Genomic DNA, 27,536 nt, shown 5'->3' with positions numbered 1-27,536 from the left:
AAAAGAGCATAATGCTCAAAGCAGCCATAGTTTATTAGTTAAGCTGAACTCTTCTTTGGTTTTAAGAAGACTTCAGGGGATATTTTTGGTTTAAGGTTTAAACCAAAAATCTCAGGGCAGTAGTTTCAGGGGTTTCTCCAACCTTCATGGCTCCAGGAAGTCTGAAGTCCATGAGAATTTGAACTTTTATTCTGCATTTTTCCCCTTTTGATTATTCTTTGGAATCTTTGATCAAAATCTTCAGTAATGGTTGCCGGGCAGCACGAAGCTCTGGTCTCATGGCAAAGGAGGCAGTTGTTCACAGGAGCAATTAGCCGCACTTTATACATCTTCCTCCTATTCCTGACTCTCCTTCCTCTGTTGCTCCAGGCGAATAGGGACCAATTGTTGTGCCTTGGATGGCCACTTGTAAGCTTTTAAGACCCCAGACACTATACATCAAACTAAGAGGTAGAACAGAAGCACTAAACATGTTATTAGGCCAATTAACTGGACTGTGCCATGAAACCATGACCCTAAACCTCCAAAAGAACTCAAATCCCCTGAAGCGTTTGGTTGTAAATAAATAGCCTTAGCAGCTACCCTCCCTTTCTTTTCTTTTTGTTAATTTATTTTGTCATTGTGAATATATCTATCACACAGCTTTTGCCAATTCAGCTTTTCATAGGTGTACAACTAACTCATTGACAACAATACAATCATCAGCTGTGCGGCCCTACCCTTAATGAACGCGGTATTTCCATCACTGTTAACCCCTCTTTTCCCCTTCTCCCACCCTGACAACCACTAATAAGCTTTGTTTTCTATACATTTGTCTTTTCTTTTTATGTAAGTGAGGTCATAACAATATTTGTCCTTTTGTGATTGACTTATTTCACTCAGCATAATATCTTTCAGCTCCATCCATATTGCAGCATGTATCGAGACTTCTTTTCTCCTACTGGCTGAGTAGTATCCCACTGTATATATGTACCACACTTTGTTTATCCATTCATCTGTTGATGAACATTTAGGCTGTTTCCACCTTTTGGCTATTGTGAATAGTGCTGCAATGAACATTGATGTACAAGTTTCTGAGTCTCTGCCTTCGAGTCTTTTGAGTATATACTTACAAGTAGAATTGCTGGGTCATGTGGTAGTTCTATTTTTAGTTTTTTGAGGAACCACCACACTGTTTTCCCCGACGGCTGCATCATTTTGCATTTCCACTAGCAATGGGTAAGGGTTCCTATTTCACTACATCGTTCACAACATTTGTTGTTTTCTGTATTTTTTAGTTTAGCCATCCTAGTGGGAGTGAAATGGTATCTCATTGTGGTTTTGATTTGCATCTCTCTGATGGCTAATGACGCTGAGCAATTTTTCATGTGTTTGGTGGCCATTTGAATGTCCTCTATGGTGAAATGTCTACTCAAGTCCTTTGCCCATTTTATGATTGGGTTATTTGTCTTTTTTGTTAAGTTGTAAAGGTTTTATATATATATATGTTGGTTATTAGTTTCTTGTTAAATATATGGTTTCCAAAGATATTCTCCCAGTCAGTAGCTTGTCTTTTCACTTTCATGGTAAAGTCTTTTGATGAACAAAAGTTTTTAATTTTTATGAGGTCCCATTTACTTAGTTTGTCTTTTGCTCTTTGTGCTTTTGTTATTATATTAGATAATTCATTGTTAAAAGCTAAGCCTGATGGCATTGCCCTGCTTTTTCTTTTAAGAATTTTATGATTTTTAGTTTGCACTTTTAGGTCCTTAATCCATTTGGAATTGATTTTGTGTATGGTATGAGGCATGGATCCTGTTTCATTTTTTTGCGGGTGGAAATCCAGTTTCCCCAACACCATTTATTGAAGAGAGCTCCTTTCCCCAATGAATGGACTTAACACCCATGTCAAAAATCAATTGACCAACTATGTGTGGGTTTATTTCTGGACTCTCAATTCTATTCCATTGGTTGATGTGTCTTTTGTTCTACCAGTAATAGGCTGTTTTGATTACTGTAGCTGTATAGAAAAAAAATAGTAGGTTTTAAAAGCAGAAAGTATGAGTCCTCCTACTTTGTTCTTCTCTTTCAACATCACTTTAGCTATTCGGGGCCTCTAGCCGTTCCATATAAAGATGAGGATTGGTTTTTCTATTTCTGTAAAGAAGGCTGTTGAAATATTGATCGGGATTGTGTTCAATCTATAGATCATTTTGGGTACTATTGACATCTTAACAATATTAAGTCTTCCAATCCATGAACACACAACATGATTTTTAATGGCTGGATAATGTCTGTGCGCTACACCATATTTATTTCATTAGTACCCAATGATTGGAAATTTGGATTGTTCTGTTTTATTTTTCAGCTTTATGAATAACAGCAGGTATTTAGGTTCTTTGGATGGCTAAGGTGAACTAGGGGAAATGGCCCAGTAACAGCCCCCACCAGAGGCACTGTGTATCCCTGCCCCCCTGCCTAGCAATCCATTCCACACACCCTTGGATATTTAGGGGTCCCTGAGCAGATACAGGAAATGTTGATGGCATAGTGGTTAAGAGCTATGACTGCTAACCAAAAGGTCAGCAGTTCGAATCCACCTTGGAAACCCCATAGGTCAGTTCTACTCTGTCCTGTAGGGTTGCTATGAGTTGGAATCAACTCGATGGCAATGGGTTTGGGTTTGGAGCAGGTACACAGTGGAATGTCTCAATATACAGCTATCTTCTCGAAGCAGAGAGCTGACTTTAGGGAAAGCTATCTTCTGGAACATTACGGCTTCAGAGTCCAGGATGTAAAGTTGGTGAAAGCTGGGGTCATTGCCTTTCCCAGGTGATTTTAAAGTGCTGCCAATATTTACATAATGTTGTTCCCTAAAAGGCTGTTCTGGCCAGAGCTTGCCACGTTTTCAGAGTGGGGATTCTGAGCTGCACAGTTCAGAAATGTTAATGGGATTCTATTTGAAGTTTCTAATCTCATGTCATACAGATGGCTAACCAAGCAAGGCACCATTACTTTCTCAAGGTCAGTGTGAGGGCTTGGAGGCAGTACCATGTGTCCTGACCTCCTACCCTGGCCTTTAAGCAGGCAACCCCTTGGGAGCACATCAGCTGGGGCATGGCAGTAGAGATTGAAGCCAGCCGTATAAAGGCCACAGACAATTCAGAGTGAGGTATATCCAGCCAACCTGGTGATCTGGGCTTGGGGCAGGGGCCTCCACACTGGAGAGAAGTCAGCCAGCTGGAGTGAATTCAGGGAGCTAACAACAGGAAAGATGAAGGGGCGGAAAGATTGATCATGAGATTATCTAAATCTCCTGTTTAGGAGGCCAAGCGATAGCCATGTTTTCTCTCTAGCAGCTCTCAGTGGTGACAGCAAAGCTCGTGCTGTGGTTCCAATCTGTCTCCTCCTCTTTTTCTAAAAGCACCCTTAGTTTCCTTTGGGGCTGAGCATGGGTCAGGGGTAACCAGGCAGGAGAGATTTATCCTCCCCTCTTCTCAGTTCCAAGACTTTTATCTGTTGGAGACAAGGTCCTCAGGGAAGGGAAGACCCATGAATGGTACAGCAGATGGTGCAGAAGAGGCCAAACATGTGGGGACACAGACCAGCATGAGGGTGTGATATTAAGATTGGGTGACAACAGGGAAAAGAGAAAAGAGCTGGGCTTGGGAGGAGCATAGAAGTTGAGTCCAACGAGTGCAATTAGGTTTGTGTCACTTCCTACAGCCCAAGCAAGCTGTTCTTCGGTCATCTGTCAGAGGTGGCTGCCAAGATGCCATGTGCATTCCAGGATCCCTGGGTGCTGGTCCTTTACTGTCTGCCAGGCAGAGGGAGGGACAGTGGATGCCAGCCCTGGAAGCCCACTCAGGCATGTGTGGCCCACCGTATGAGGCTTCTTTGGCGTCCTCCTGGAAGCCAGGGTAGCCTGGATGCAGGGAGTTGAAAGTACGGGAATGAATAGAACTGTGCCTCTTAGGTTTTTCACTGGCTGATTTTTCAGAAGTCAATCGCCAGGCTTTCTTCCCAGGCACCTCTGGGTAGACTCGAACTGCCAACATTTCAGCTGCAAGCACATTACCTATTTGTACCACCTAGGGACTCCCCACCATGCTACTAGACTCCCCTTTTATCTGTCTCAAGACTCTTCTGTGTTCTCCTCATTCATCTCTTCTCAGGGAAATCCAGTCACCACTTTTAACTGTCCAGGGCAATTTAGTTCTTTCCTTGCTCAGCTGCTGAGCCTACCCTGCATTTACAAAGATGAATTAATGTGTTAGTTAGGCCGTCCACTTCAGGTCCTACCTCCAGCCTCAGGAAGAACTAGCAGGAGATTTAAAATGTTCTGTCTGCTTTCACAGTCTCTGAGAGGCCAATGGAGTGGTAAGAAGGTTTATTTCTCACTGATATGAATTATGTTTTTTTTTAGTTCCTTAGGCCCTAGTTCCTGGTGGCAGTTCGAATCCACCAGGCGCTCCTTGGAAATTCTATGGGGCAGTTCTACTCTGTCCTGTAGGGTCACTATGAGTTGGAATCGACTCTATGACAATGGGTTTTTTTTAGTCCCTTAAAGGACAGAAGTGGCTGCAGTTGGATTAGATGGAGACAACCTCTATTTCCTCTGTGTTAACCTAGTAGTAGTGCAGTGACTATCATTTGTTGAGAGCTCATTTTGTACCAGGCACTGTGCTGGCTGCTTTATGATCTCATTTAATCCTTATAACAATACCATGCTATAGGTACTCTTATTAACTCACCTTACAGATGAGGAAATTAACACTTGAAGAGGTAAACACAGCTAGTGAAAGTGGAGTGTAGGCCATTAAGGACACTACACAACCCTCCGGTTGGAACATGTCACCAGTGTAAATTCTCCATGATGGTGGGGAGGATATTGGTAATGATAATGATGATGATAGCTAACCCTTAGAGATGCTTGCCTAATTTAGGTACTTTTTAAAATCTATTACATATGTCAACACATTTGCACTAAAAGCGATTGTTCTATGAGGTGGACATTATTATTATTATTATTATTATACCCATTTTACAGAGAAGGAAATTGAGGAGTAGGGGAATTAAGTGACTTTCCCCATATCACAAAGCTAAATTATTGTTGCAGGCTGGATTTGATCTCAGGCAGCCTGGTTCCATAAATCATGTTGAGTGGAGCTGCCCAGACTTAAGCAGATTAGATAAGGAGGCAATCCTGACAGCTCTGCACTGGATACAGGAGATTTCTAGTCACATCCTAGAGAACTGAGATGTGGTGATCAGAACAAAGGGAGTGCTCCTGGGCAGCTCTCCTCTAAGGGACTCTCCTCAAAACACCTGTGTTCAAGGTGGAGTGAGGGTGGGCTGACTCAACTGAAAAATGGGGTGGCATAGTTTGTAAGTACCTGGGTAACAGGCCTTTTTGTTGTTATCTTGGAAGATACAGAACTAGACCATTTTCTCTCTGACTCTGGTGTGCAAGTCATCTTCACGTATATTCTCATGTTTATATACAGTGAAGCCTGTGAGAGCCAGAATTTGATGGGACTGCCTTGTTTTTCCAGGTTTACCCCGCTGTTCCACCTTTGATAGCGCGCAGTCTTACCAGTTTTCTGTTGCTCTCTGTTAGCAGAAAATACTTGAGTTTTCCTCCTCTGACAGGTTTCTACCTTACACGGGTTCCGACTTCTGTAGATTTTACTGTGTGACGAAATTGACTCAGAGGGAGCAGGTAGTTTTTCCTAGAGTAATCTTCCCAACCCTTCAAGACCAAGTTAGGTGCACCTTCCAGGTGCCCCTGGAGCTTCTGTCTTTACCCCACACTGCCTTGGAATTGCCATGTGACTCATCTCTCTTCTCCTCTAGACCAGTGGGCTCCTAGAGGGCCAGGAGAGTCCCTTGTTCCCCACTGTGTCCCTAGCATGTAGCCCAGGTCCTGACGCACACTGTAAACTTTAATGATTGAATGCATTACTCATTGAACTAGTTATGTGGCTCTCAGCAAGTAAGTGGGACAGTCGAGGTTAATGCCTTAGTTTTCATCACTTTCAAAAACGGTAAATTTTTGTTCAACTGGACTCTTTTCTGTGCAATGCCACCGTCCAGGGGGCTGGGGGATCCAATGGCTGTGTCAAGTAGACTTGGCTCAAAGCGTTGCTTAGAGGCACTGGTGTGGGTGGATATCTTTTGGCTTTCTTCCTATCCTCCTTGCCCTGCTCAACCTAGCCACAGAACCACTTATTTACCAAAGTACCATTCAACCACTTCCTACACTCTGAAGGTGGGCGGGCTCCATGTGTCGATGTGAAAGCTGCTGGACAAAGTGACTTCACCTGCTGTGAGTTTATCATCTCTTATCTGCTACCTTCCAGCTTCCCTGGGCAGGTCTCCTGACCTTCTATAGTATATACAGCCAATGACAAACAGCCTTTGTAAGCCAAGCTAAGGGCCCTATTTGAATGTCTATGACCTGGAGCAATCAGAGTTATCTGTGGCTGAAAGTGGGCTGGTAGAGGCTTCTGTAGATGACTTCTTATTTCAGGGGGGTAGGTAGAATAGGTGCTTTTTTTTTCTTTTTATTCTTTTTATTGTGCTTTGGATGAAGGTTTACAGAACAAACTAGTTTCTCATTAAATAGTTAGTACACATACTGTTTTATAACATTGGTTAACCACCCCCAGACATGTCAACACTCTTCCTTCTCAACCCTGGGTTCCCTATTAACAGCTTTCCTGTCCCCTCCTGCCTTCTAGTCCTTGCCCCAGGGCTGGTGTGCCCCTTTAGTCTCATTTTGCTTTATGGGCCCGTCCAATCTTTGGAGTGACTTCATTACTGAGCTGAAAGGGTATCCGGGGGCTGTACTCTCAGGATTTCTCCAATCTCTGTCAGGCCAGCAAGTCTGGTCTTTCTTTTTCAGTTAGAATTTTGTTCCACATTTTTCTCCAGCTCTGTCCCAGACCCTCTATTGTGATCCCTGTCAGAGCAGTCTGTGGTGGTAGCCATGCACCATCTAGTTGGTTGTACTGGACTCGGTCTGGTGGAGGCCTTGGTAGATGTTGTCCCTTAGTCCTTTGGACTAATCTTCCCCTTGTGTCTTTAGTTTTCTTCATTCTCACTTGCTTCTGAAGGGGTGGGACCAGTGGACTATCCTAGATGGCAACTTACAGGCTTTTAAAACCCCAGACGCTACTCACCACAGTAGAATGTAGCACATTTTAGGATAGGTGCATTCTTAGAGGAGGGGAGGACCTTTGAATCTATGCTTGTCTCTGTCTCCGTGGGTGTGGAGGCAAGTGAGCATTTGTGTGGAGCCCAGACTGAGAATTCTTGGGTACAAGAGCAGAAATGAATCTGAATTTGAGCACTCACCTCATGACAAGCACTGTGCTAAGAGGATTACAGACTAATAGTATCTCATTTACTTACAAATGTCTGGGGTAGATTACATTCATCAGATGAGACATCAGCTCAGAGAGGCTAAGATGCCCAATGTCACACAGCTAGTTAGTAGAAGAGCTGGGTATGTCTAATGCCAACACTGGGACCTTTAACCACTATGGCATAAGATGCTCCGCTCCACCCCTGCCCTCTCCAACCCCCAGGACACTGCACCATCATGAGGTTCAGTACCCTTCCCCACCATGCTTCCAGGAAATCTGTGGGCAAAGAAGGATACGTGAGAAATGAAGGACTCAAAAATATCAGACCTTAGCTTAGTCTCCTAGGGCTGCCATAAGAAAATACCACTAAGTGTGTGGCTTTAAAGAACAGATATTTATTGTCTCACAGTTCTGAAGGCTAGAAGTCTGACTTCAGGGTGATGGTAGGGCCACACACTCTCTCTCTATCATGTCTAGGGAAAGATTCTTCCTGGTAGCCCTAGGGACCCCTAGTGGTGCAGTGGTTAAGAGCTTGGCTATTAACCAAAAGGTCAGCTGTTTGAATCCACCAGTTGCTCCTTGGGAACCCTACGGGGCAGTTGTGTTCTGTCCTGTAGCGTCGCTGTGAGTCGGAATGGATGGCAATGGGTTTGGTTAGTTTTGGTTTGGTAGCCCTAGGTGTTTCTTGGCTTGTGGACAGACCCTAACATGCTGTCTTCCCCCTGTGTGTATAGCCCTATTTCTGTGTCTGTCCTTCTCTTTTATAAAATGCCACTCAGAAGGGATTAGGATTAGATTCTACCTTACTCCAGTATGACTTTGTTAACTGATAACGTCTGTAAAGAAAAGCCCTATTTCCGCAGACGAGGTTGCATTCACTTATGCCGGGGTTAGGGCTTCAACCTATCTTTCTCGAGGACAAAATTCAATCCGTAACAGGTCCCTTGAGATCACTGGGGCTTCAGGAGACTTATGAATATGTTTACAGGTGGTTTTATTTATTAGTCTGCTTACTGCTTATGTTCACTCAACAGAAAGAGTACAGATAGCACAGCAGGTGAAGGAATGACATGGTTTTTTACACCTGTTAAATTAGTAATCACGGGCACAGGACAACAAAGTACATTTTCGAAACCCTGGCCTGCTGGAAACTTTGTTTGGGTCTCTTCATTCCAATGAGATATTTATCAAGGGGTTTTGCTCTGTTCCAAGCAACATTTATATATGTATGACTGATGTTCCATCCAAATATTTAATTCCTTCCTGATTTTATAACTTGGATTTCCTAAATCATTCTACCTAAGTCATGGCCTGAAGTAACTGGAGACTCACATATTTTTGATCCAAAATCTCACAGAACTGGGAAAGTTATACAGGGTGACATCCGTGTGTAATTGACACAGGACACATTTGCAGGCAGGGCTATATCTACCTGGTTTGTCAGCTTCTGTGCTTTTGTACAGAAAATGGGGACGTGGGTAAGCTTCCAGAGAAGAGATACAGAGGGAAAGGCCAATTTACGGGGTAAATGAGCTGGTGTAGGAAGTGTCTTGTCTCACATAGTTCTACTGTCTGTAGTCTGCAGGGCCAGGAGGGGCTGTGCTAAGGGAGCTATGCTCAGGGGCTGCCCTCTCCTGGAGCTGGCAGGAGAGGGACAGCAGCCCAGTCCTGGGGGCGTGCCTGAACTTTGCACGTGGGTGTCCAGGGAGCTGTTCACATCTGCCTGGGGAGCCTGCAATCAAGATATACTTCAGGGAAGAAAGAGAAAGCGTGCACAAACACAAATACACATGCCCACACTTGCATGCACGTGCACCCATACATGCATACACATGCATGCATGCACACACACTATACACATATGCACACACATGTGTGCACATGGAAAAGTTCCAACACATACATATATACATGCCCACACTTGCATTCGAGTGTAAACCTACATGCATACATATGCATGCATGCGCATACACATAAACACATATGCACATATGCATACACGTGTGTGCACACACTGAAAAGGCTTGACAGGAGCAGGGCAGCTGAAGAAAGTGGCATAGAGGAGGCCAGCGGTAGAGACCAACAGCCCACATGGAGAAGGGACAGATGGATAAAGAGGTTAAGAAGGGCTTATTTTCAAAGAAAGAGTAGAGAAAGTGATGGTGAGGATCAACAAGACAGAGGATTGTAATGGCCTATGGTGAAGAGGGGAAATGCTGGTAGCGTAGTGGTAAAGTGCTATGGCTGCTAACCAGAAGGTCAGCAGTTCGAATCCACCAGGCACTCCTTGGAAACCCTGCGGGACAGTTCTACTCTGTCCTGTAGGGTCGCTATGAGTCAGAATTGACTCGATGGCAGTGGGTTTGGTTTTTTTTTTTGGTTTATTGTGAAGAGGTGGGCATCGGTAGTTCAGTGGTAGAATTCTCACCTTCCATGCAGGAAACCCAGGCTCGAGTCGTAGTCAATGGACCTGATGTGCAGCCACCACCATCTGGCAGTGGAGGCTTACATGTTGCTGTGATGCTGAATGGGTTTCAGCAGAGCTTCCAGACTAAGACAGACTAGGAAGAAATGCCTGGCAATCTACTTCTGAAAAAGCAGCCAATGAAAACCCCAACCCTGTGGATCATAATGGTCTAATCCATAACCATTATGAGAATGGCACTGGGCCAAGCAGTGTTCCATTCTGTTGTACATGGGGTTGCCCTGAGTCCGGGCTGGCTCAGCAGCAGCTGAAAACAACAACATGGTGAAGGAGGCCACAGTAGACAAAAGGTGTGTAGATGCTGCCGCATCTCACAGGCATCAAAGCAAAGGATCTCTTCTGAAAAGTGAGAAAGGAGACATCCCCAGGCTGGTGGGAAGGGGAAGTTGGGTCAACCTGCAGGGTAAGAGGAGGCTGCCTTCATCCAGGGCTGATGAGTATGTCCATCTCATGTGGATTCCTGAGGCTGATGCCACAGCGGCTCTATCTTGATCTATGGGGGCCACTCATGGGTGTCTAAACCCTGATGCCGTCAAGTCATTTCTGACTCATAGCAACCCTTTAGGACAGAGTAGAACGAATAGCCGATAGGGTTTCCAAGGCTGTAATCTTTACAGACGCCAACTGCCACATCTTTCTCCCTAGTGGGTTCAAACTGCTGACCCTTTGGTTAGCAGCAGAGTGATTAATCACTGCACCACCACAGATCCTTTCAGAGGTGTCTAGACCTACCAGTAAGACGTGGCCATTCCTCATTAACATTTCTAGTCTAGTATCACTAGCAACAGGTCTAGTGATGGTCAATGAAGAATTTTCCCATTCCTAAATTTCCCCTGACCATCAGCCCCACCAGTCACTGGACCCCCAACTTCTGGGCTCTGTCGAAAGGATTGGTAAGCAAAAATGACATGGACATTGCTCAAATCCCACCCTTCTCTTTGTGGCTCCAGGAGAACTATAAAGAATTATCTTGTGATCCAAAGCACCGTGTAAGTGCTCGCTGATGAGGTTAGCCGGTGCCTGTGAGGCAGCCCACTTGGAACTTGGTGAACTTGAGTAGACCTGATCCGAATCACCAAGCCCATAGAGGGATTCCAGCAGTTGGGTGGGAACACCCCGAATTCCATCAGTTCTGACTTTTTCTTTGTTTTTCAATAGTTGTACAGTAGGGGGAGGTTCAGGAGACAGGCCAGGGAACCACCGGCCAGTGAGTTTAACATCTGGTGTGGGGGAATGCTTGGAAGTCAGCTCAGAGGATGTGGTGGGAAAACACCTGGCAGAGTGAGTGGGCTTCGGCAGGGGAAGCACGGATCCGGGACTGTGGAGGCCGTGCGGAACGAATCTGCTGGCTGCTCCAAGCTCAGGCTGCCCACGCAGAGGGGCTATGTGGTGGAACCCAGGGGCTTCAGCCTCTGACCTTGTTCAGAGGTCGTTGAAGAGAGCCAGGACCAGAGTAGAGACTTAGGATGGCGGGAGATCCAGGAAGGAAAGGGTGCCTGGCAGAAGCCTGAGCTCCAGAGTGGGAGGTGGACATGGAAACATCCCCCTTGGAAGGGGCCCAGCCTCTGATTCTCTGGGCTCCCCAGCAGCCTCCGTGGTCTGTAATCTATTTACTGCAGTCCATGGAGGTGGTCTTCAGGACCTCCAACCAGAGGCTGATAGAACCGAGGTCCAGACACCAAGTCAGGTGAAGGGAGACTTGGCCTGGGTAAACTGGGTGGGCATGCGGCTAGCTGGCAGCAAGGAGCATGTGGTGCAGATAGGACAAAAAGGCAGCAGGTGCATGCTGAGTTGGGAAGAGTGAGGGAGCTGTCGGCCATGGTGCAGGGAGAGGATGTGGGGATTAGCGGGTGAGGTTTATCGCAGCTGCCCCTACACGCAGCTGTGGGGAAAGCAGGAAGCTACACTACACTGTTCCTGTTCGGAGTCTCCCTCCTGCCCTGAGGGAAATGGCCCTTTCTAAGGGCCTGGGTAGTGCAAGTGGTTAATGCACTCAGCTGCTAATCTAAATATTGGAAGTTCAAGTACACCCAGAGGTACCTTGGAAGAAAGGCCTGGTGATCTAGTTCTGAAAAATCAGCTACTGAAAATCCTATGGAGGACAGTTCTACTCCAACACACATGGGGTCACCATGAGTTGGAATCAACTCAAAGGCGACTGGTTTGATTTTTGGTTTAAGGAGGGTGTGTGTACTGTTTGAGGTCACACTTATGGCCCAAGTTTAAGACTATATCAAGAAGAGGAAAGATGAGTCTTTTTGGAGAAGGACCCTCAGGATTGAGGACTTTCATGTGCACTCTGCCCTGGCTTCCTTTCTCTTCTGAACCATACAACCACCATCTCTGGCTTTAAATCCTGCCCCTGCTTTAGGCAGGATTAGGAGTCAGAATCGACTTGACAGCAACGGGTTTGGTGTTTTTGGGTTTAAAGCTAAATCTTCTCAAAGGCTGCCATAATTCAAAGATGGCGGTTCCACGCAGTGGCCGGTCTAGGGTGTTGCACCAGCCCTGGGCATGTGGCAACACTGAGCAGTTTCTGTTAACCCCGTACTGCCCAATGTCCTTCCTTGAGCACAGTAATGTGTTAATTAAAAGATTAACAACTTGACTTGTATTTTTGAGTTGATATTATGGTAAAGTTAGATAAAAGGAGTGTCAGATGTTTGGACAGGGATGTAATTTAACGCTTGCCATAGACGCCATTTTCTGTAGATACGTCGCTGGCCTTACCAGGTTAATAGAGCCTGCTCAGTGGTGCCACGCACCCAGAGCTGGTTCAATACATGCCATATCTGCCATAACCTAGTTACGTCTCTGGTTCCGTGGCCTTACACAGTTATCTGCTCATTTCATAGGGGTCTTGCTGCCTAAGCTAAAATCTTCACTATCATTAAGTTCATCGCAGGAGAAAGAATAAGAGACAACAGCCTTCTTCAGGCCACGAGACACCAACGACCTTTTGCGGTAGCGTTTTTCTAGAAGCTGGTGAATGTAAGAGATATAAGGGCTGGGCCACAAATGGACTGGAATCCTGCACCTCAATATGCCTAATTTATATTACATAACAATCTAATAGGACCTCTGCTAATGCTATTTGTTCTCTTCAGTTACTTAGCAAGGAAAATTTCGAATGCTGGAGATTAAATTATATATATGTTTTTTTTGTTAGGTGCCGTTGAGTCAGTTTTGAGTCGTAGAGACCCTGTGTAAAACAGAACGAAACACTGCCTAGACCTGCACCATTTGCACAATTGTTGCTGTATTTGAGCCCATTGTTGCAGCCACTGTGTCAGTCCATCTCTTTGAGGGTCTTCTTCTTTTTCACTGACCATCTACTTTACCAAGCATGATGTCCTTCTCCAGGGACTGATCCCTCCTGATAACATGCCAAAGTCGCGCTATCCTTACTTCTAAGGGGCATCCTGGCTGTACTTCCTCCAAAACAGATTTGTTCGTTCTTCTGGTAGCCATAGTCTATTCAGTATTCTGCGCCAACACCATAATTCAAAGGCATCAGTTCTCCTCTGATTTTCCTTATTCATTGTCCAGCTTTTGCATGTGTATGAGGCTGTTGAAAATACCAGGGCTTGGGTCAGGAGCACCTTAGGCCTCAAAGTGACATCTTTGTTTTTTTAACACTTGAAAGAGATCTTTTGCAGCAGATTTGCCCAGTGCAATGTCATTTGATTTCTTGACTGCTGCTTCCATGGGCATTGTTATGGATTGAAATGTGTCCCCTAAAAATATGTGTCAGCTTGGTTAGGCCATGATTCCCAGTATTGTGTGGTTGTCCTCCATTGTGTGATTGATGTAATTTTCCTGTGTTATAAACCCTGATCTCTGCCTGTGGCTAATGAGGCAAGATTGGGTTATGTTAAAGAGGATTAGGGTGGGATGTAACACCCTTACTCAGGTCACATCCCTGATCCACTGTAAAGGGAGTTTCCCTGGGGTGTGGCCTGTACCACCTTTTATCTTAAAGGAGATGAAAAAGAAGTGAACAGAGAGTTGGGGACCTTATACCACCAACAAAGCAGCTCCGGGAGCAGAGCGCTTCCTTTGGACCCAGGGTTCCTGTGCAGAGAAGTTCCTAGTCCCAGGGAAGACTGATGATGAGGACCTTCCTTCAGAGCTGACAGAGAGAGAAAGCCTTCCCCTGGAGCTGACACCCTGAATTTGGACTTGTTGCCCAATAGACTGTGAGAGAATAAATTTCTCTTTGTTAAAGCCATACACTTGTGGTATTTCCTTTATAGCAGCACTAGATGACTAAGGCATTGATTGTGAATTCAAGTAAAATGAAATCCTTGACAACATCAGTATTTTCTCTGTTTATCATAATGTTGCTTACTGGTCCAGTTGTGAGGATTTTTGTTTTCTTTATGTTGAGCCGTCATCCATACTAAAGGCTATATGTAGTCTTTGATCTTCATCACTAAGTGCTTCAAGTGTTGTTCACTTTAGCAAGCAAGATTGTGTCATCTGCATATCACAGGTTGTAATTAGTCTTCCTCCAATCCTGATGCTGCATTCTTCTTCATATACTCCAGGTTCTCAGATTATTTGTTCATCATACAGACTGAATAAGTATGGTGAAAGTGTACAGCCTTGACGCACGCAATTCCTGACTTTAAACGGTGCACTATCCCCTTGTTCTGCTTGAATGACTGCCTGTTGGTCTCTGTACAGGGTCTGCATGAACACAATTAAGTGTTCTGGAATTCCCATTCTTAGCAATATTATCCATAATTCGTTATGATCCACACAGTTGAATGCCTTTGCATAGTCAATAAAACACAGGTAAACATCCTTCTGGTATTCTCTGCTTTCAGCCAAGATCCATCTAACATCAGTGATGATATTCCTCTTGAACGTAGACCAGTTGACCAGTTATTTTTGGTGAAGTGACTTTGTGTGTTCCTTCCATCTTCTTTTGATGCTTCCTGCATTGTTCATTTTTTTTGCCCAAAGAATCTTTCAATACTGCAACTCAAGGCTTGAGTTTGTTTTTTTTTTTTTTTTTCTGTCGGCTTGAGAAGTGCCAAAAGTATTCTTCTTTTTTGGTTTCCTGTCTCCAAGTCTTTGCACATTTCATTCTAATGCTTTACTTTGTCTTCTCTAGCTGCCCTTTGGAATCTTCCATTCAACTTTTTATGTCATCATTTCTTCCATTTGCTTTAGCTACTCTGTGTTCAGAAGCAAATTTCAGAGTCTCTTCTGACATCCATTTTGGTTTTTTCTTTCTTTCCTGACTTTTTAATGACCTTTTGCTTTCTTCATGCATGATGTCCTTGATGTCATCCCACAACTCATCTGGTCTTTAGTCATTAGTGTTCAATGTGTCAGATATATTTGAAAAATTATGTATATCTGTAAAATTCTTCATATACTGCTTGGGATATAGTAAATACTCAATAAAGAATAAAAAAAAATAGCTTCTGTTTATTTCTTCAGCTTGTTTTCTCTGAGTTGCCCAGGGAGAGTTAAGCTTATGTAGAGGGACAGCTAGGGCAGCAGATGTGAGCCCTGGACATATCTGTTTGCATTAGGAATTGTCATTCTCAGGAGGGAGAAAGAACTTTTTAAAGAGGAAAGAAGACCAGGAGAAGATCTTTTGGAGAACATGAGATTAAAGCCTGGTTTTGGGCATGGGTTGATTTCTACTAGTAGATGTGGGAGGGCAGTCCAAGTGGAGGAATGGTGTGGCTACAGATGGACTGGCATGCATTCACAGAGTGTGCTCAGAGGGTAGTGAATGACTAGCCTGTCAGTCTGTTGGACCTACCTATTTAATATACTTGTTTAGGGCTTTTATGAGGAGCAAGTCTGGAGAGTTGGGCCAGATCATCAGAGTTCTACAACATCAAGCTAGAAGCTAGAGACTTTACCCTGAAGGCATTGATACTACAGGGTAATGTGTATTGAGTGCTGTAAGAGTTTTCTGTGGCTGTCATAACAAAGTGCCACAAACTTTGTGGCTTAAAACACCAGGAATTTATTCTCTCACAGTTCTGGAGCCCAGAAGTCCAAACCAAGGTGATGGCAAGCTTGATACCTTCTGGAGGTACCATGAGATAATCTGTTCCATGACTCTTTCTTACTTTCTGGTATCTCCTGGAAATTCTTGGGGTTCCTTGGCTTACAGATACATCACTCCAATCTCTGTCCTCATCTTCACATGACGTTTTTCCCCATGTGCCTCTCTGTCCATCCCCTTCTCAGAAGAACACCGTTCAGTAGATTTAGGATCCACCCTAATCCAGTACAACCTCATCTTAACTAATTACATATGCAAAGATCCTATTTCCAAATAAGGTCACATTCTGAGGTCCTAGGTGGACATGAGCTTTTGGAAGATGCTGTTAACCTACTACCAACACCTACTATGTTCTACGCACTGAACATCTCTTATCTCATTTAAATGTCCCACAACTCTGTGCAATAGATATTCTTTTATCATCTTATTGTACAGATGAAGAAATTGAGACTCAGGGAATTAAGTAATCAGGGAGGATCTTTGGAGGTTTGAGTAGTTGGCAGATGGAAGAAAGGGACTGCCATGGAAAGGAACTTTATAGTCATTAGTTCATTCACACATGCTTCAAACTCATCACTCTACACACATCATTTTATTGAATCCTCATGGAATTTCAGCAGTATGGTTATTTTCCTAATTTTACTCATGAAAACATCAAGGCTTGAAACTGTTTTAGTGAATTACCAAACATCACCTCCTAGTACGTGGAGTCATGTGTGAATTTGTGACTTTATACCCAGTTCTGCCTTATTGCAAAGCCACGCACTTCCTCACACCCCTCGCTGTAATGGTGGTGTTTATTTACAAGGCCCTCTTCCTGTCCTTTCTTTTTCTTTTTTGTATTTGTTTCTGTGTATTTGGATATATTATTTCCTTTAACTATATGGGCCTCATAATGCCCTTTTCTCTTTCTTCTGCCTGAAAGGGTTCAGTTTTCTGTTAACAATAAGGTGGTTGATGGTTGTAAAGTCAATAGTAAGTTCAGCAAATAGGTGGTTGTGGTCCTTAGGTCCACAGTTTTCTGGTTCACCCTGTGATCCTCACAGGGTTCATCCTATGGACTTCAAGACTTCCTGTGTGAAGCTGTATCCTCACAACTCCAGGGTGCCCAGCAGTGTCTGTCTTGGCCCAGAGCTCCAGAGTTGGAAGGAATAATCTTGAATACATTATAGTCTGTGTTTGTTGGTAAGGCACCATGACATCACAGGAAGGACTCAAGGGATAGAGTTAGGTGCCAGGGATGAGAATCCAAGGCTGGCCCCTGGGCAAAGAAAGACCTCTGGAGGAGATTGAGACACAGAATAAGCCCCTTGTATGGACATTTTGGGGGAGGGCTTGTCACTGTCAAGTTGGAAAGGAAACATCCAGGCCAGAAAAGGAGAGGAAGGGGGCAGCTGGGTAAGTGGTGTTGGAGGGACAGATTCCCAGCCAAAGCCTGAGATTCGTCTTTCAGCACCTAACTTCTCAGTTCCAGATGGCTTTCCTTGGGGAGTTCTTTTGCTCTGTAGTCTTGGCTCGGGGAGACCATACTTAATGAGAGCCAGAGAGGTCCTCCCACCATGGAAAGGGCCAATGTGACATGGTGGTGAAAGAAGTGGGCATGGAAGGACAGACGTGGCTAGGGAGGCTGATGTTAGGAAGCCCTGTGGTGTCAGTGCATGTCTGAGCTCATGGTGGTCAAGCTCAGAGGGGTTACATCTGGGAGCTGGGACACATCTGAACTTTAGCCTCACTCCCTGAACTTCTTATGTCAGGAAACGTGAGCTGGAAATCGCCCCAGAACAGACAGTCCTCTGCTGATCCTCTCTCTTCACTGCTTCCAGAAACAGCAGGGTGTCTTATTTATTTATTTATCTTGGTGGGAACACGGTGTCTCTGCATCCTAGACAGCTACTTCTAGCCTCAGGGTGCACGCATACTCTGGACCGGAGACCCAATGTTCTTGAGCTTCATCCGATGCAGACAACAGAGAGATACTTTGTTTGGAAATCTGAAGTGCTGGAGACTGAGGGTTCGGATGTGGATCTCAGAACCACCCTGGTTCAATATGATCCTGGTTTCTTGGGCCAGTCTTGGATCCAGGATTGAAATAAGTCTGCTCTTTGGAACTTTCTGGATCCTTTCCCATTCCCACTCATCTTTCTGTTCTTTTTACTACTCCCCTAGCTTTTCTCTTTCCTTCCTTCTTGGAGTGGTCTCCCTGCTAAAGGCTCTAGCAGTAGTTCAGATGGCATTTTCATTCATTCGTTCATCAAATATTTATTGAGTGTGTATTAGGAGTCCCTGGGTGGTGTAAATGGTTGAGTGTTCAGCTACTAACTGAAAGGTTGCTGGTTCAAATCTACTCAAAGGCACCTCAGAAGAAAGTCTTGGTGAGCTACTTCTGAAAGATCACAGCCATTGAAAACCCTATGGAGAACAGTCCTACTGTGAAACACGTGGGGCTGCCATGAGTCAGAATCAACTCAACAGCAACTAGTTTTTGTTTTTACTGTGTATTAGGACCTATGTGAGGTCTAAGTTTACACACTCAAATAACACATGACATTGACCTTTCGATGTAAGTACGCTTCAGAACTCCATTTGTAGAATGTGGAAGGGAAGGCCCAATCCAATGCAAGGAGGTCTTGCCCTGGCACATGGGCTGACCAACATAAATACCAGGGTTCTGAGGTAAACAATCCTACATCTACCTCACTCCAGGGCAGCAACAGCAACAGACGGCTCTCTTGTTCATTCAGTTTGAAATCCTTTTCCATGTCACTGTCATCCCATTTGGTTGGTAACCAGGGGCCCATTTTAAATTCTAGACCTCTAGGAAAATTCTGCAGAGTTCTTTCCCATTGACTCTCCAGCCTTTGAAACATCTTCTTCTAGAAAGGTTCTTGCCATGAACCCCCCCCCCCCAAAAGGCAAACCAGTTGCCACTGAGCCGATTCTGACTCACGGTGGCACCATGTGTGCAAAGTAGAACTGTGCTCCATAGGGTTTTCATGGCTGCGACCTTTTGGAAGCAGATCCCAGGCCTTTCTTCCAGGATGTTTCCAGGTGGGCTTGAACCATCAACCTTTCAGCTAGTAGTCATCACTTAACCATTTGTGTCACCCAGGGACTCCTACCAGGAATCTACCAAAAAAAAAAAAAGAAAGAAATCCACTGCCATTGAGTTGATTCTAACTCATAGTGACCCTATAGGACAGAGTAGAACTACTACATTGGGTTTCCAAGGCTTTAGAGAAGCAGACTGCTGCATCTTTCTCCTGTGGAGCCACTGGTGGGTTCAAACTGCCAACATTTCAGTTAGTGGCTGAGCACTTAACCATTGCACCACCAGGGCTCCTTTACCATGAACCTAGGAGGCTCTTTTTCCTGACTCCTTAAACCATTTTGGGATTACTTGGCAAGAAATGAGTGGCTATTTGAACAGTTTAGCCAGACTATGTCCTGAGTGGAGAGCTGGCTGGGTTGGTTGCACACCACTACAAAGTGTCACCTGGTCACACTCTTATGTAACATTAGAGGGAAAATTAGCTCAGTGTGTCCTGCTACCCACGTGAGTGGGGTGAAACACAGACTGTGGGACCTTGAGAAGCAACGTGGGCAGGTTTATGTGTAATAGGAGGCAGAAATTCCTAAATTCCTGCCAGTAGGAAAGGCAGGGGTCCTGGTCTCTCCGCAGTCTCCTTCCCCCCTCAAAGATTCAGAGCTGATTCTATCTCCTTCCTGCCACTTCAAAAACCCTCCGTTGGAGCTCTGGGAATGTTATTCTTCTCCATTTAAAGACATTCCATTTCATGTGTAATTAAATGTGTGGTATTGAATTAATGTTTTCTTCTGAGCATTTTTGGCAGCGTGAGACCCTAGGGTCTGGCTAGTGCAAAGAAAACACACGCTGCTCAGAGATCTTCTCATCCTCTCCCTGCTCCTGCCTCCCTCCCTGCCAAGAATCTTGCTCTGCCTTTGTATACACAGTTGCCCACAGGACCCAGCTTGCAATGTGAGAGCCCCTGAGCTATGGGAACCTCTGATCTTCCATGTAATGTTAAGGTCTTGCATTTCTGCCTCCTGGTGCCATCCTCCTCTCCAGAAGGAATCCCCATTGCTCATATTGTGTTCAGGTGGTAGTGACCATGGGCAGCAAGAATGGGTTCCATGATGCCATGGCTCTGCCCTCGTAGACATTACTGGTTTCCAGGAAGCGCCACGTTGTTCTTAGTTGCTGTCAAGTCAATTCTGACTCATAGCAACTACATGTGTTATAGAGTAGAACTGTGTTCGGTAGGATTTTCAAGGCTGTGATCTTTCAGAAGCAGGTGGCCAGGCCTATCTTCCGAGGTACCCCTGGTTGAGTTCTAACCACAACTTTTCTACTAGCAGTCAAGCACTTAACAGTTTGCGCCACCCAGGAAATCCTAACAAGCACCATGGCTAATTCTGAAAGCAGAATTGCTCTGGGGTTGCAGAGGTGAGGGGGGCTGTCATGACTGAAGGCTGGCAAGGTCTTTTCATACAAGACTTAGGAGTCCAATGGGCTGAGTTTTCAGTCCTGGCAGCCCTTCTAGAAACTGGGTCATCTGGGGCAGATGCCTTTATCTCCTTGAGGTTCAGCGTCCTCACCTGTAGCACTGGAGTAGCAGCGTCTTGTATTTAAGAGAGTTGTGCAGATGACTAAGACAATGCCTGTCATGAGCTCAGTTAGCCCAGTGCCTGGCTAAGGTAAGTGCTCCATCAATGGCAGTTATTTCTATCATTAGTAAGGCCATAGGAGACATCAGTAAGCTAAAAGAGACAAGTGCAGAGTGAGATGGAATCCATGGGGGAAAGATCTGAGAGGTCTCAGCAGTGAGGCCAGCAACCAGTTACAGGCTAGATACCCAAATGGACCAGGGAAGAAGGGGAAGGCAGGGTGGGTAGGATGACCCATCAGGGGTCAGCTAAGAAAGTAACTGGGCAGCCCTTGGGGTATTGGGGGGATTTGTTTCTGGGGTTCTTGGGCCACAACCTTTGGTGAAAGACAGTCACAGCACTGCCCACATGCATGGCCTCTAGGGACAATAATGAGCCAAAGCATTGAGGTGGCAAATGAGTTTGTTAGGCTTTCTGGTCTGACCTTGGGGGACACTCTCTTTTGGGGACTGAGCTTGCTACTTGACATACAGCAGAGCCAGGACCACCATTATTTATAACCACAGACCTTGAGAAATCTGGTTTCTCTCTACTGATCAATACAATCTTTAGTAGGTGGCTGTTTCTGCCTCCTGATGTCTTTATTTCATTGTCTGACCAACCTCCTCCTGCAAACTATTTTGGACTCTGAAGGCCAGGAAGGTCAGATATCGTGGTGGCAGGTTTGGACAGGCTGCTGGTGAACCCCGGTCAGCGCTGGCAACCCCACCCCCGAGCAACCTCCTGCCACTTTATTTCAGGAGAGACTCACCGTCTTTTCTCAAATTTCTTAAGCATCTCTCTTATTAGCAAGTAGGTTGAGCCCTGACGTAAAATGAAAATCTTGCAGAATGGAAGGAAACAATCTTTTGTTGAATGTCCGTTATGCTTCAGATATTATCTCTAATACCTAAAAATTGTAAACCAGTTCTTTTAACAATGCTGCTAAGTAGGTATTCACATTCCCGTTCTACAGATAAGGCTTGATGAGGCTAAGACACAGTTAGTGGCAAGGTCAGAATTCAGATACAGAGCTATTTTTTTTTCACAAGGCCTCATCTTTCAGCAATATCATTTTGTGGGCTTTGTCCTCCCTCTTCATCTCTGGTCAGCAAGGCCAAGTAGTTTATGCCTGCCACACACCAGTTTTCCTAAAACAGAGGTGAACCTAACAGAGGTCACCTCTGTCTCTGGCCACATCCGTCTGTCCAGTAGACCTATGCTGGTCACAGAAGGCGCTGTAGCAACCTCTCTCCCTCCCTGGACCTGACAGCCCAGGTAAACAGAGGCAAGGAGAGGGGTTAACCACAGTCAGTTCACTGACCTCTTGGGCCCTGAAGGCTTCTTATGTACTTAGGGGTCTGCTCACCTTGTTGGATTGGGGATTCTGCTCTAGGTCAAGCTTGCTCCAGGCCTGAAAGACCTCCCAGAAGTGAATCCCAGACATACGGAATAGTTATCTTGGTCCCCAGCGCAGAGAGAGAATTCTTGACGCAGCAACTGAAACACAGAAATCTTTGTTCTGTATTTGTGTCTGATAAACCAGCTGACCTGTGGGAATGAGAAGATCTACAGTTGGCTTTCTCTGGTGGAACCCTCTGATGGCTTTCTTGAAAAAAGGAGTTAGGGAAGAGCCAGGCCAGAAGATTCTAGAAACCCTTTCCCTTTTCCAAAGTACCTCCCCAATTGTATACCAGCTCCTGCTCTCTCCAGCAGGCCCCTCATTGCTGGAGATTAGGAGGTCTTCCCACGGCCTGTGTGTATACCCGCCTCTCTCCTCCTCCCCTTCCAATGTTCCAATGTCTGAGCCTTGTGACCCAGGCTCTGCTGGGCCAGCCAGCCAGGCAGTAAAAGGAGATTGATGCCCTCTCCTCCTAGGAAAATCCATCACTCTTTGGCATATGGGTCAGATGGCTTCACCAGAGGCAGCTCTGAACAGCACTATGTGAGCTAAAAATAAGTACGAACAAGGACCCAAATAGGTGCATGGACGTCAGACATGGAACTGGCTCACTCCAGCCATTCCCCAGGGCCTGTTTCTTCCAGAGTCTTTCCCCGCCCCACCCTCCTCCCCAGGGCTTTGTCGGCTCTGATGATTTCCAAGAGGGGAGCTCCTGCCCTTTCCCTGGGAAAGATGCTGTAGTAATGAGCAGGGTAAGAGAAAGTCAGGCAGGATTAGAAGGACGATGGACCAGATCATCTCGTAGGCAATAAAGTAGGGATGACAGAGTAAAGGCAGCCTAGTATAATGAAAAGAACACAGCTTGGGAGCCATAAAAAGAAGAAAGAGTTCTTCCTTGGCCACTTTTTGACTCCGTAAACTTGGGAAAGTTACCCCTGCCTCAGTTTTCTCATCTGTGAAAAGGGCACCATAGCACTTATCTTCCAGGGTTATTATAAGAATCAGATGTTGAGCAAATGGTTGGTTTGGGGCACAAATTAATTCCTTTTCTTCTTCTTATGTAGGTTCAGGGAAAGAAGCTGCTCAAGTGGTATGTGGGAGTCTAGAGTATTGTTGGTACATAGGGTTGTCCACATGGAAGTGATTTGCTGTATGTTTTTGGCCCCAAACCAGCCTCTCTCTACCAAAGCTCCCTGGTTACTCATGGAGCCCCTTCTTATCCCCGTGCCTGGGAAGATGTTCTTTCCTGGAAGAGGGTCTATGGTGGCCTGGAACCTGCTTTTATTTTCCATTCCTATCTGCCCCTTCTAGTTCTAACCACCATCTTATCTAGATTAAGCATAGATATTGGTCTCTAGTCCCTGGGTGGTGCAAGTGATTCATGTAGTCAGCTGCTAACCGAAAGGTTAGAGGCTGGAGTCCCCCCAGAGGTGCCTCGGAAGAAAGGCTTGGTGATCTACACCTGAAAACTCATCCACTGAAAACCCCATGGAGCGCCATTCCACTCTGACACACATGAGATCACCATGAGTTGGAATCGTGAACTGGTATTGGTCTCCAAATACCTTCGTCCTGAAGGCAACTAGGATGAGCTGGCGTTCTGAGTCACATCTCTGAAAAACAAACAAACAAACCTGTTTCCAGGTTTTGGGGAAAATGCTCATGGGAAACTTCTGTGAGGCCCTTCTCACGTGCTTGCAGGGATGCAGCAGGAGAGCTCCCAGTGTTGTGGTCACCTGCCCCCTGCCATCTTCAAGGCCCCCAGCTGCCAAAGCTTTCCTCCACAGCCCTGGCCCTGCAGGTGCTGCCAGACTCCCAGCTCTCAGGATGTTGATGGAGGTTGGGAAGGGGCTCCTCGGATGCCGCTCCCACTTGGCCTGCCTGAAACTTTCAGGTCCTGGAAAATATATAATATTGCTTTGCCTTTGTATAGATGTGTCCAGTGCATTGCTACATAAGAATTAAAGTGAGGTATGATGTCCATTAGGAATCCCTAAATGGCGGAAAAGGTTAGTGTGCTTGGCTGCTAACTAAAAGAAAGGCCTGGCGATCTACTTCCAAAAAATCAGCCATTGAAAACCCAGTGGAGCACAGTTCTACTCAGACACACATAGGGTCACCATGAGTCAGACTCGACTCATCAGCAACTGATTTGGATTGGTTTATGTTGTCTGTTGCAGAGGGTAATTGAAACTGTGAGAGGGGACTTGTCCCAACCTAGGTCAAGCTGGGAGGGGAGATGGCCAGAGGTAGGTCCAGGACTCCTAATCTCCTCCTGGTTTTCTAGAGATGTGGCATGACTGAAATATTTGTGGCCACTGTTACTTGCTGGTGGCGTAGGGGTCAAGAGCTATGTCTGCTAACCAAAAGGTCGGCAGTTCAAATCTACCAGGCACTCCTTGGAAACCCTATGGGGCAGCTCTACTCTGTCCAATAGAGCCATTATGAGTCGAGATAAACTCAGTGGCAACAGGTTTGGTTTTGGTTACTTGTTGAGGCCAAGAAGGTGAACATCTGTCTTCAATAGGCTAATTCCTCACCCACCATTGTAGTCCTGCTCTGATGGTTCTCAAACTGTGGTCCTGGACCAGCAGCATCAGCATGAGCATCACCTGGGAACTGGTTAGAAATGCACATTCCCAGGCTGCAACCTGGACATACTGAGCCAGAATCTCGGGGTGAAGGTAGAGAAGGGGGATTTGCTGTAACAAACCCTCCAGGTGATTCTGATGCACTCTCAGATGTGAGAACCACTATCCTATTCCAGTGAAGAGGAAGGGTGGGCTGGGCAGGGGCTCTGGCCAAAGGGGGCCCTTCCCAAAGTAGCTCTTTGCCAGCCCTCCTTGGCTTCTCTGGCATGTTCTCAGGCTGTGGGTTCTATTCCTATATCAGCTGCCAGTTGGGAACTCCTGACTTGGCCCTTGATTCTTATTCTTGTAAAATAATGTCAATAATGTTGAAAAACACCAAACACCACTGACATTTCAGAGGACTTAAACATTTGCAAACTTCACATGCAATAGCTCAGGTAATAGGTAAGTAGAACTTGTACTATCCTCCCACACCCATTTTACAGATGAGGTGTGCAAGGCTGCAGTGCTTGGAGGATCCAGGTATTGACCAAGCACCCCTGACTTCCTGTCCCTTACCAATCTCTGCATGTTCAGAGGCCTGGGTGTGGCAGCTATAAGGTAGTTATCACTGGTACCCCGAGGCCTAGCCAGGATGCTCACCTCGCAAGAACCTGGGCATCATGAACAGTCACCTGGGAAGGATTATGCAGCAATGAGCAGCTGGCCTCCCGTGAGAGGTCCTGACTTCTCATTTTCTATCAGTGGGAGACTATTTAGCCTTCCCCTTCAAGGGGAGTGAATTCCACTCCTCAAAGGCTGGGAAATGGAGACAGAGGGTACAAAGAAGGAAAGCGATTTTGCATCACCTTGTTGTAAAGACTAGGACTTGACCCTGTGGCCAATGCATCATGCCCCTACACCCTGTGAAGACCGGCTGCCCGCAGCTATGAGGCTGTGGCTCTGTCTTGCTGGAGACAAAAGGGTAAATAAGCCAAAATCCACTGTGGTCGAGCTGATTCTGATGTGTAGGAGTCCTATAGAACAGAGTAGAACTACCCCATAGGGTTTCCAAGGCTGTGATCTTTACGGGAGCAGACTGCCACTTCTTTCTCCCTTGGAGCAGCTGGTGGGTTCAAACTGCCAACCTTTCAGTTAGCAGCTGAGTGCTTTAACCACTGGACCACCAGGGCTCCTTAGAGGTAAATAATGGTCTGCAAATCCTTCCTCCCACAGACCATTGCTGCGTAGGTCATTTGGGAAACCATGAGAACACCAAGAACTCTGATAGGAAAAAAAAGATGTTTTGTGTGGTCTATTGTGAAAGGAAGGAACCCTGGTGGTGTGACGGTTAAGTGCTCCACTACTAACCAAGAGGTGGGCAGTGCCGAGGCTCCTCGGGGAGAAAAGACCTGGTGATCTGCTCCCATAAAGATTACAGCCTAGGAAACTCCACGAAGCAGTTCTATTCTGTCCTTTAGGGTTGCTGAGTCAGAATTAGCTTGATGGCACACAACATAGACCACTGTGAAAAGAATCCCCAAACTAACCATCATCCTTCCGCCTTTCTGTTCCCATGACATGATCACGTGTCTTCTTCCTCATGGGGACAGTTGGCCCTGGTCCTGGGTCTTCACCTTCCATTTTCAATAAGGTCCTTTGAGACAACCCTCTTTCCTGGTTCTGCAACACTCTTCATAATGTTCATACAGGTATTTATTTAATAGGCTTCTGCCTGTTGAACAATTAACATAAAGGTCAGTGAGTAATCTCCAGGCACACACCTTTCATTGCCAGCCCCCTGTTTGTATGATTTCTTCTCAGGATTCTTTCCAAATAGGTGGGAGGGCTGAGGTCACATCTCTGCTTTCTCTTGGCAGACAGACTTTAATTAGGTTGCTAAGATAGCGGAAGCAGGGGCAACCTTCTCTTTGCATAGGTCCTCGCTCTGGGGTGTCTCTAAAACTTCCCTGCCATGATCTTATTGGTCTTTTCTCTCTCACTCACAGGCAAAGGGTTTGTCAGGTAGAGGCTATCCCCAGAGAGTTTCAGCTATTACTTAGTGGTGCCTGTCATGGACCAGGTACTGTGTGAGGTGTGTTACATCTATTACATAACAATAAGAGCTAGTGTGTGTGTGTGTGCGTGTGTGTATTTGTGCCAAGAACACTGGCCAAGCTCTTGAGACATGGATTATCTCATTTTACAGGTGAGGAAATGGAGGGTCTGGAGTTAAATAACTTTCCCAAGCTCAAACATATAACAAGTGGGTGGAGCCACGATTCAAACCTGTATCCTGACCATACCCTAGAGGCCTTTCTGTTCCCAGTGCAGTGCACGGGCCAACAGCATCGCCTGGGAGTTTGTTAGAAATGCAGATGCTCGGCCCCACCCCAGACCCACTGAATCGGAATCTGCATTTTAACAAGATTCCCCAGGGGATTCCAGTGCACATTGAACATTGAGACTGTCCTATACTGTCTCCAGGAATTAGAGAGAATTAATACCAGAGTCCTCGGTGTTATCTAGTATTGACTCTGTTTTCCAGCTGCGGAAACCGTGGTCTGGAGAGGCTAAGGGTTAGTCAGGGGCAGAACTGAGGTGTGATTCAATGTCAGTCATATTCTCCAACCGTGATGTGATGCCAGTCTTCATGGCCAAGTTCCCTGCTTGTGGATCGGACCCGGGCTCTCTTCTGCCCACTCTAGATGCCGGTGCTGTCCTCCAAGTGAGGATAAGCACCTGGGACTGACTTTGCTGCTCTCCCCTCTGTCCCCTCCCACAGATGTGCAGCACATTAAGAGAAGGGACATCGTGCTGAAGCGAGAACTGGGCGAGGGAGCCTTTGGGAAGGTCTTCCTGGCTGAGTGCTACAACCTCAGCCCCACCAAGGACAAGATGCTCGTGGCGGTGAAGGTAAACCTCCGAGGCGGGTGTCCACCAGGGAGAGTGCTGGTGGAGGAGCCAGGAAGGGGAGGGAGAAGGCTCACCCTATTCTAGAAGATGGTGTTAAAACTGGCGTCCTTGT

General features: G+C 45.9%; 1 protein-coding gene across 3 annotated transcripts in view; it reads left to right on the top strand.

The window, feature by feature from the left end:
- Nucleotides 1-27,536, top strand: part of NTRK3 (neurotrophic receptor tyrosine kinase 3) — a 474,569-nt gene that overhangs the window by 369,876 nt on the left and 77,157 nt on the right. For all 3 annotated transcript variants that reach the window (XM_064267105.1, XM_003413897.4, XM_003413898.3), the window contains one exon: nucleotides 27,294-27,424. In XM_064267105.1, coding sequence (XP_064123175.1) covers nucleotides 27,294-27,424 — 131 coding nt within the window. The remainder of the gene's footprint in view (nucleotides 1-27,293; nucleotides 27,425-27,536) is intronic.

The sequence above is a fragment of the Loxodonta africana genome, chromosome 13, assembly GCF_030014295.1.
Source record: "Loxodonta africana isolate mLoxAfr1 chromosome 13, mLoxAfr1.hap2, whole genome shotgun sequence".
NCBI lineage: Eukaryota > Metazoa > Chordata > Mammalia > Proboscidea > Elephantidae > Loxodonta > Loxodonta africana.
This window is presented reverse-complemented; position numbering and strand designations above follow the sequence as displayed.